Here is a 10,205-nt window from a genome sequence, read left to right as displayed (position 1 = left end):
ATTTTTTATAATTAGTGTCTCACAATAGGCTAGCAATAATGTGATTCAATTTCTCTATTTTTAAACACTTTCAAAACATCGTAAGAAACGTGTAATACCGGTTGTAAAAAAAAAATATTTCACATGCGGATAATAATGTGATTAAATAAGTTGTCAAATTATTGTTGTTTTTTAACAAACGATATGATCTACACTAAGGAGGAGGGGGTGGGCTTAGCCCCACAATGGGCTAGCAATAATGTGATTCAATCAGTTGTTTATTAAATATTATTTTCTCTATTTTTAAACATATTCAAAACATTTAAGATGTATGTAATGCTGATTATAAGAAATATCTTTTGCACGCGGATAATAATGTGATTAAATTAGTTGTCAAATGATTGTTTTTTTTTTAACAAACGATATTATCTACCCTAAGGAGGAGGGGAGTGGGCTTAGCCTCACAATGGACTAGTAATAATGTGATTCAATCAATTGTTTATTAAATATTATTTTCTATATTCTTAATGTAAATTTTATAGAAACCGATTTTATTATGTGAATTTAGCTACTTTAATTGGTTTATGAGGGGTTTCTTCTAGCATAATCTAAAATTATTCATTTACTTCAAATATTTGACTTTCCTTTTGTAAATCTCCGCATATAAATACATTTAAAATGTGTAAATTACGCGTAGCACGCCGTAATTCAAAAAATGTCTTCTGCACGCTTGTGAGCACGTACATGAAGGCTAGTCTCAAGATAAAACTACCATCACAAGACTCGCATACACAAGCCAATGAGGGATTTGCCGTTTGAACGTAGAAAGTAGTTCCCATTGATATGAATTGACGAATGAATTTTCTGTTGCCAAAGTTGACATTTACTTTAGCTGCTACCAATTTGATTTTTTTAGTTATTTTATTGTTTAAATCCTATTAATGCGCCAATTATAGATCTTGAAAATTTATTTTAATTGATTTATTTTCAAAAATAGGTCCTATAACTGTCGTTTATAACACACAAAAAAGACATGGGTTGGAGGAAAAAAAAGTCTCACATTGCCACATCAACCTTCAAATGAAATATTTGAATATATTTTTGACATTTCTATTGAAGATGCTCTTACCAAGACTCTGGAATTCAACCAACCTTGTCGATCAATACTCAAAAGTCCAATGTTGCATTGGCGGGCTCACAAACGAGGCCTAGAACTACTGCAATAGTATAAATTAGATGTCACTAGACCAAATGAACAAACATTTATCGATACTATATAAGTTTCAGTTGTGGTTGGATTACAATAATGCAAAAGCCATTGCAAGAGTTACATAAAGGGGAATGATCTTATTGCGTTTGCTGCATCTTATACACTTCCCATGCATACTTAATCTTTTATCATTTCCACGGTAACCAGACGCACCAGCAAACGCCATTGCAGTTTTCCTCGTTAGTAACTTAGTATAGAGTCCTATGATGCTACACACACATAAGACGCTCACCTGATTCTTCGCATACTCCGTTGTGAACTGCCGTAACGGAAACAAAGCACGCATGTAGCATAATTAGTTTCAACTTTCACACATGAGAGTCATATGAGCTAAAACGTGAATAAAATGTGCTTCAATATTATAAAAGAAATGTGACACAAAGAAAGTGTTTAAGGATATCCCGCTGCACATTCACACGCATATATCAACTATCGTATGATAATATGAGTCCCATTGTGCATCCACATGTATATATCAACTACCGTACGATAATAGAAGAGAATGGTAAGAAATTATATAGGGACCTGCACCTGCCAGGAGGAGGGCAAGGAGGAATCAACATGTTGTAGTATGAAGCTTTTCCATTCCTTGATGAAAATGTAGCTTTTCTACTATAATTTTTTTGTATCTTATCCATCACTAATTCTACGCCTATTGATAGAGTGCCTTCAATGTCTTGCCTCGTGTGAATTTTACAATCCGTGAATAATTGTTTTCATGTATATGATATTAGATTCTAAAATTGGTCAAGAAGTTTATGAGTCAATAATGCAACAAAATTACAGCCAATGGGTTCCATCACTGTACCTAGTCCTTTTTATTGTGTGAATTTAGCATCTCGCATAACCATTGACACTATAGGAGTGATATCAATTACGCTCGGAATGACAGAAACATGAAATTTATTATATCAGTGTAGATAAAGAAAGATATCAAACATACATAACGATAATTTGTTACCTAATTAACAGTCATTCAAGAGCAATATCCAAGGGATCAACAGCTTTTACCTGCAAATGCAACCTACTTTTGATCGTGCTCCATGCTTCAAACTTCTAAGTAAACCAATGATCTCACCAGCGCATAATCTGATGCATGAGGCCAAAAATCATTATGACCGATAATAAAGTCACCAAGGCTGAGCTCGTAATCAAGTATAAACACAAGAAAAAACAAATATTAGTCGGTGCAAATTTTAGGTACCAGAATGCCATTAGTAAGGCGAAGATAACTCATTCACATCAATCCAGGATGGCCTCTTTGCATTGTAGTAGAAATGCGCAATCATCGGAACCAATTCTTCTGCAGTCCGAATATCTGCAAAAACAAAATCAAACTTAGCACCAAGAAAAGATAGTAATTCGCAAACAACTAACAAAAACTGATTGAAACCCACGAATCCGTTTCCAACCTTTCTCTCTGTACAAGATCCTGTTTCCTCGTACAAACAAAATCTGAGGACAGTCTCTAACTTTAAGAGCATAAGCCAAATCTCTCTCAATGTTGATGTCTATCTTAACTGACTGTCGAATGCAAAAACACAAATTGAAGGTAAAGTTACCATCTTTAACAGCATTCATCCATACAAAAACACAAACTGGAGGTAAAGTTACTAAATTTAACAACATTCATCAGTTAAATCATTGCAACATGGGAAATTAACGAGTTCGATAACACGCATACCCTAGGAGGCAATCGATCTTTGGCATTCCAATAGACCTTGACCGCCTTTTCGAGCTCCTTCAACGCCTTCCAATTCTCGCTTGCTCTGTTGTACCTCTCAAAAACAAGAACGAGAAGAGGACTAGGGTGAAAGGCAAAGCTCTCCCACTCCAAGCAATTGATCTCCTTCACCCAATTGTCTTCAACCTCGCCTTCCCAATCAATCTCAACCCCATTTTCACCCACTACGTTTCGAATCGGGTGGTTCTCGAAGTACTCCGAAGCCCGAATCCCCCACCCCACATCGGCATCCAACGGCCAATCCTTGCTCTCCTCCTCAACCACCATGCTCTTCTCACTTCCAAAACCCTCATCCTCATCATCCTCCCCATCATCGTCCACTTTCCTCTTCATTACTCCATCTTTCTTCTCAACAATTTCTGGGTTCTGCTCTCTGATCGACGCAAACGTCCGATCGAGTGACTCACGCACGTAATCTTCGACCGCCGCCGCTTCGCTTCTGCGCCCGCGCCGGGACTTTCTCGGAATCGTCGCTGGAAACGTCTCGCCTGGCTCGTCACCCTCGTCTTCAGAAGTTTCGGTATTTGGGCGCTGAGATTTCGGTTTGTGATTGGAGCGAGCTTTGAGGCGGGACTCCGAATCGGGTTTTCTCGAAATAGCGTAGCAAGGAAGAGAGTTTAGAGTGCGGGTGCGGTGCAGAGGGGAAATATGTAGTATCGACGGGAGACAAGTTTGAATGCGCAGCATTTTGTTGGCGGTTTTCAGCGAGCAGCCCAAGTGTTTGTGGAAATGCCTCACCCAACTCAACTGTCAAGGAAAACCGCTTTTTTCCTTTTCCCTCGTTTTCTTATAGCCACTTTCTCCTGTCCAGACGACACCTCGGTTGTTTTTTTTTTTTTTTTTTTTTTTTTTAACAAGCTGATATTTATCTACTTAAAGAGTGAAAAAGTGAGTTAAGTCTTACAATGAGTTAGTAATATTATGGTTAGACCTCTCTTTTACAAGTAAAGATGAATATAGTACTAAATGGTCATCAGTTGTTAAATAGGACTAAAACGAAAACGACTCTTTTTGTTTGTTAAACAACGACTTGAGATCATTTTTAACGTATAGAAGTCATGATCTTGTTATGTGCAAAATTCAATCAACTTTTCGCAGGGATTATCCAGTCACTTGATAATGGTTGGCTCGGAGCTTAAGGGGGCGTTTGTTGCGCCGGACTATCTCGGACTGGATTAGCTTAAAGGACTAAGCTGGACTGGCTTAAACTAGACTAAACTGGACTAACTTAGTGAAGCGTTTGGTGCAGTATTGGACTAAGAAGCTGGATAATAACAAATTCTAATATTATTTTATTTAATATATAAATTATTAATATTTTATTATGATCTTATCTTTTTCTCCATCTTTTCCTACCATTTCCGTCCCATTCTTTTCCTCTTCTCTCATCGTCCCACCCTCTCCCTCTTTTTTTCCTCTCAGACCTCTCAATTCATGTCTCTTTCTCATTCCTGGTCAAACTCCTTATTGATTCCAGTCTCTATTTCTCTGTCATCCCTCCCTCTCTAGCTATGCGTTGTTCGAACGGAACCTCACGGCTCCAATTTTCCCGACGAGTTGCAGGTTTCCCGATGTGTTTTTTGGCCAACCCTCATTAAATTGGATGAAGTTAGCACCGCCAAAAAATTCATCACCATCCTTGGACCGAGATCTTAGCTTTGCATGCTCGAATTTGTCATGGATTTGAAGAAGCCCAAACATGCCAAGACTTCCAGGCCGTTTTTCGGCCACATTCGACCACATTTTGGTCTCGATTCAAGTAAAATCGTAATCTTGTCACTCTCAGCTTCAATTTGGTATATTTTATATGAAAGTTGGTTGTGAAATGGATGTGAAAGAGAGTCGGGAAGTTAATGATTGATCTAGGTGACCGGAGATGACGAGGAGTCTGTCGGGAGTGGTCGTTGAGCATGACAAGGACGAGAAATAGAGGATAGTCTTAGCTAGTCCCATGGTTATTGAGGGGTCTCACTAAGACCTCTTAGTGAAGGGTTTTGTCCATGCTAGTCCCCTTTAGTCTCATTAATGTTAGTCCCAGCATGGAACAAACACAGTATTGGACTAATAGCTAGTCCAGTCCAGTCCAGTCCCAGTTAGTGAGGGCAAACAAACGCCCCCTAAGGGTGTGTTTGTTTGACCGGATTAGGAGGGACTAGACTAGACTAATTGCTAGTGTAGTTTCATGTTTGGTTTACACAAGGATTAGGTTTAATGGGATTAGACTGGACATGCTTCGACTAAGTCCTTCGTTAGAAGGGCTTACGGAGACCCCCCAATTAGCAGGGGACTGCTAAGACCGTTCGCGTCCCTTCCTCCTCGCGTCCTCGTCCAGCCGTCCTCCTCGCGTGTTTGTCCTGGTTTGCTCGACCAAACTCGCAGGACCAGCCCACCGACAGCGATGATCGTCGACGAGATGTACAAATTCTCGACTCCGCGCTTCTTTGGGCTTAGTTTGACCTACATAAAAGATGAGAACGACGACGATAGGCACAAGGCTGAGTCTGAGCTCTCCACCACCGGCGGCATGGCCATTCACGTCGATTGGAGGAGGGGATGGGGGTGGGTCATCGAAGAAGAGAGGTTTGGTTGACTGAGATCCGCAATTGAAAATGGAGGCTCGCGGCTGGAGGTTTGATTCGCAAATGGAAGCCTTAATGATGCAAATGGAGGCCTGATTTGCTTACCCTTCGTGGGAAATATATTGCCAATGTGTGGCTTTTGAGAAATTGAGGTTGTAAATCTTTGGTTTTTAATTGAGAACATGAATTTTTGGGGTAGATTATGAGTTAATTTGCCAATTCTTCCTCTGGGTAATATGCAATTTAGAATTTGATTGTAGGTTGGTTGAAATTGATTGAAATTTTGGTAGAATTTGGGAATTGGAAATTTTAGTTGAAATTGAAGTTGGTAGAATTTGGGAACTGGAAATTTTGATGTTGGTTGAAATTGAAGTTGAAGCAAATAACATGGATATTTTTTTACATATCACCAGTTGTTTTTTCCTTTTTTTTTTTTTTTTTTAATTATTCTGCTTTTTAGTCTAACACTGCACCAAATACTTCACTGAATCAATCCAGCTTAGTCTAGTTTAAGCCAGTCCAGCTTAGTCCCTGAAGCTAGTTCACTCCAAGATATTCCTGTGCAACAAACGCACCCTAAGTGTTTAGTGAGGGATTCGGCATGTGTGCTTCAGTAGACTTGCCCTTAGCAAGTAGCAAAGCCTTGGTAGTTTCATGATTGATCACATATGGTACAAACAGTGCTCCTCCAAACTTTCAAGTGAGGAAGAACTTCTTAGTTGGCGACTTGGCATGAGTTATTTTCCCATGATGACGTGAAAGAAAATTTTAGAGCAAGTGAGGAAGCTAGACTTCTAGAGAAAGTTGAGCCATTTTGTGCGTACCAGAGGACGAAATGAATTGATCTAATTGAAGGATGCAAATTTAGTAAAAAATTTCAAGCATTGCAGATTTGACCTCTGCTACCTAATCTGGTCCATGACTTATCACTTCAAAGAGAATGGTATCACGAGCAATCCTTAACGCTAAGCCGTGACATATAAGTTTTTTAAGTCAATTTCCAACATTACGTTTTATCAAATTTCTAAAGTTTTGAGGATGTTTTTTTCCCATATTTTGTTTCATATTAGGATTCATGGCAAGCTAAGGATTAAGCACATTAGAAAAACATCTTTCCGTGGTGCTACGCTTATTATCTTTTGAAAATTTGACGGGGGATGTGTTGACGAATTTGCCCGAAGTCAAATTGATGTTGGGAGGATTCCTCAATATTTTTAGGGGAAGTGAATACGTAGAAGGTTTATTCAATTGGGTCTAGGTTGTGAGCGATTCTGCGGGACAATATAGACCTCAAGAGAAGATGATCAAGACTACCTCTCGCAAGTGACCCTTTATCATAGTGATGGAAAAGAGTTGAGCTCTTACGTGACGGTATGAGTTTGAACCCCGTTGACAGCTAATCTAACATCTAATATACCAAAAATAAATAAAAATTGACTACCTACCATCTAAAGTGAATCAATTATTATTTTTTTTCAGAATTGACTAAAAAAAAACCGAGGCCTTATAATGAGGAAGAGGATCTTCTCCGCATCCACTTTGTAGGGATCTTAGGGATTCCCACATCCTAACCGTTCATCGTACATCGTGCGACCAGTTTTTGTTAAGTACTATTTGTGTTTAATTTTAATTATAAAAAATCAAATGATTTCTGACCGCACAATGTACGATAAATAGTTAAGATGTGAGAATCCCTAGAATTCTGAATCCAGATGGAATCCAAATCCTAAAGAAGCGACTTATATTGTAAAGATATTTTTTACTCTCAAATAATGACAAAACAAGAGATGAAGACATCACAAATTGACATGATGGGGGAATATTTGGTGGTGTAAAGATGGCATTCCGTGTCCGCATTAATTTTGTTGTGGCGGTGTTTAAGATGACACTTTCACTTGGTTGAAGCGTCATTTGGATGTATCCCCTTTCACTTTCGTCTTGGTCTATCTTTCTTGGTGTTTGCCTCTCAACAGGCTTTCGTGTACCTATTTGGCTTCTTAGCCCTAGAATGAAGTTCCTAGTTATCCAAAAAAAAAAAAAAAAAAAAAAGGATGTTCCCAAATTGATACATAATATTTTGTTCATATTTTGTTTATTTATTTATTTATTTATTATTATTGAGGAAGATGTGAGAGTTCAAGACTATTATGATAATTTAGTAGAGTGAGGAGTTTTGAAACCAGAGTGCATGGGTAAAAATCTAACACTCAATCCACTAAGAGCTCGTTTGGTGAGCTAGATGAAATTGAGCCTTAGAGATCCGGTTAAATTGGTAGGATCATGTAAGACATGATTGGTAATCCATGTATAAGGATATGTTAGATAACTTACTTTATTATGAATTCATAACTCATCATGTCAAGTTCTATTTATCTCACATTTTGACACAATAAATAAAGAATTGGACTCAAGTCTATTTTAATTTCTCACAACCTATCACAACCAGCCCACTAAACATGCCCTAATATATTAGACCATATGTCTTATTTCATGTCTGCTTATACATAAGGAGATAGTTTGGGAATGATAGCACTATTCACATACTTATTTTTATCTCTCACATACTCTTGTTAATTTTTTATCATTGATCTTCTCCAATTCATTCGAGCTGATGATCGAAAATTGAGATAGATTTGTGAGAAATACAAATGAATGTGTCGATATCACTACCCTTAAGAAAAGAGTTCAAAATCTTATTTCTTGCTGGACTATGCAAAAATAAGTTAAAAACTTGATACAAAACCTACAAAAACCTAAATATTGTATATATAATAATGGGAATTGTTATTAATATTCTAAAAATTTCATTCTACATTCCTCATAAGTGTATTTTTCTTTCTAATTATAGAAAGTTTGGAATGTCAAATAAGATTTTTAGAATGCTAATAACATTCCTCAGAATAATAATTACAATAATTATACCAACTACAGCATGTTAAATATACGTATGTAGCTATCTCATCCATACACCAATTACATAAGTAGTATATAATACGTTAGAATCTTTTCATATGTAAGACAAGAAGAACAAAAGAACGATAACAGCGAGTATAAAACAACTACAAATAAATTGACGCAGGTAAGTGATTCTCGCACTATTGTGTTTCTTCTACGAACTCTGGTTTATTTATATCCCTGGTTCTCTTTTAATTTATTTAATCTAACCGTTAGAAACAAACGGGTGTGTGTAGGAGCAGAAATCAAGTATGAGAAAATCATTTTCCATTAACAAAAATGTTACTCATACCACATATTTATATAATCTTTTTAATAGAAATAAAACCCACGTGTGTTGGTGGTTCGACCTTTCTTATAAAGATGGTACAAATATGTGGTAAGTTTAGCATTACTCTTTCATTCCTTGTATTATCGGTTTATATTTTAATCTAAAGTACATGCAACATGGGCGGCTAATATTGTTGTTGAACTATTGTTTGATGGATTAATATATGGTGGCCGATTAATTTACTTCCAAGCGTTTGGATGCAAATGTTGTTTTAGGTGCGGGGTCTCTAATCTTGGATTTTGTTATTGTTAAGGTAAATTTCTATATTTATAAATATCGCAAAGATGACTTTTGTGTATAACTATTTGAGATGTCAAATCAACAAAAATTTAGACGAGGAGAAGCCTCAAAAGGGCGAAATTTGGAGAGGACGAGTAGGAGCCTTAAAAGGGCGAAATTTAGAGAGGAGAAAGGGCTCAGGACCGCCTTGATCCTTAGGTTGCTCCTCCTGTATGCAAGACCAAACCTCAAGTATTATGACGATGTAGGCCTTTGAAAGTTAAAAAGGGTTTTTATATTGTGCACAATTAGAGTTTTGAATAGCCAATAACAATTCTTTTTGTTTAAATATAAAAGTTACGAAAATGATTTCATGCTATTCTTTTTTCTCGGCACTCCTTAGCTTGTTTATGTTCCTTAATTCACCTTAATTTCACCCGTTGACTTAATTCGATTTTTTGTGGCTAGAAACAAGAGAAGAGCAAGGGATAAAAAAAATGAATGTGTAAACCATTTTCCATAATGTAATAATGATACGATGGTAGGGAGAAAATTAAGATCATCCTAACTTTAGACTACAAAATTATGCATACGTACATCAACGAGAAAATGTTAAGGAGACCCTTCTAAGGGTTGGTTTGGTATTGCTGTGCTTTGAAAAAAAACTACTTTTGCTGTGCTGTGAGAATAAGCGACTGTAAAATAAAGCAGCAGAGTGTTTGATAAATTTTTTTGTAAAAGTGCTTTTGAAAAAAAGAAGCAGTATTATAATGTTTGGTAAACTTTTATGTAAAACGGATATGAAAAAAAGCTAGTTTTTCAAAACTAGGTTTTGTAGCTTCTTGTTTTTGGCTTTTTTTCACCCAAAAATGTGAAAAAAAACTGAAGCTGAATGTTTACCAAACACAAAAACAGCTCCCAGCTTTTTTTTATACTAGTTTTTTTCAGAATCACCTCAGTACTAAACCAGATCTAAATTCTCTATCATCTCATTTTTTTATTAAAAAATGTTGGCACGAAATGAGCGTTAAACTATGAAGTGATAAAAAATTTAAAAAAAGTCAGCAAGAGTCTCTTGACATTTTTCGGCATCATTAATTGCATTGCTTGAAAAGTCAACACATTAAA

At 36.8% G+C, this 10,205-nt stretch overlaps 1 protein-coding gene across 2 annotated transcripts; it reads right to left on the bottom strand.

Annotated features, from left to right (window-relative positions):
- Positions 1-1,231: 1,231 nt before the first annotated feature.
- Positions 1,232-3,818, bottom strand: MRL7 (polyadenylate-binding protein 2-binding protein). 2 transcript variants are annotated; one of them, XM_068467980.2, is made up of 5 exons: positions 2,934-3,818; positions 2,662-2,773; positions 2,454-2,567; positions 2,261-2,338; positions 1,232-1,508 (listed from the first exon to the last, which is right to left on the bottom strand). In XM_068467980.2, the coding sequence occupies exons 1-3, from the start codon at positions 3,678-3,680 to the stop codon at positions 2,464-2,466; spliced, it is 963 nt and encodes a 320-aa protein (XP_068324081.2). In that variant the 5' UTR covers positions 3,681-3,818; the 3' UTR covers positions 1,232-1,508; positions 2,261-2,338; positions 2,454-2,463. The 2 variants fall into 2 exon arrangements, with proteins under 2 accessions (XP_068324081.2, XP_068324082.2); XM_068467981.2 differs by having other exon boundaries at positions 1,232-1,780; positions 2,934-3,768.
- Positions 3,819-10,205: the final 6,387 nt, after the last annotated feature.

Source organism: Pyrus communis, chromosome 10 (assembly GCF_041283825.1).
Source record: "Pyrus communis isolate YQ-2024b chromosome 10, ASM4128382v1, whole genome shotgun sequence".
NCBI lineage: Eukaryota > Viridiplantae > Streptophyta > Magnoliopsida > Rosales > Rosaceae > Pyrus > Pyrus communis.
The sequence above is the reverse complement of the archived record's forward strand: the minus strand, read 5'-3'. Positions and strand labels throughout refer to the sequence as shown.

Coding starts and splice junctions, on each gene's coding strand:
- MRL7 (XM_068467980.2), bottom strand. CDS start 3,680: ATGCTGCGCATTCAAACTTGTCTCCCGTCGATACTACATATTTCCCCT. Junction 2,774..2,933: donor AAGATCGATTGCCTCCTAGG/GTATGCGTGTTA, acceptor TGCATTCGACAG/TCAGTTAAGATAGACATCAA. Junction 2,568..2,661: donor GATCTTGTACAGAGAGAAAG/GTTGGAAACGGA, acceptor TTGTTTTTGCAG/ATATTCGGACTGCAGAAGAA.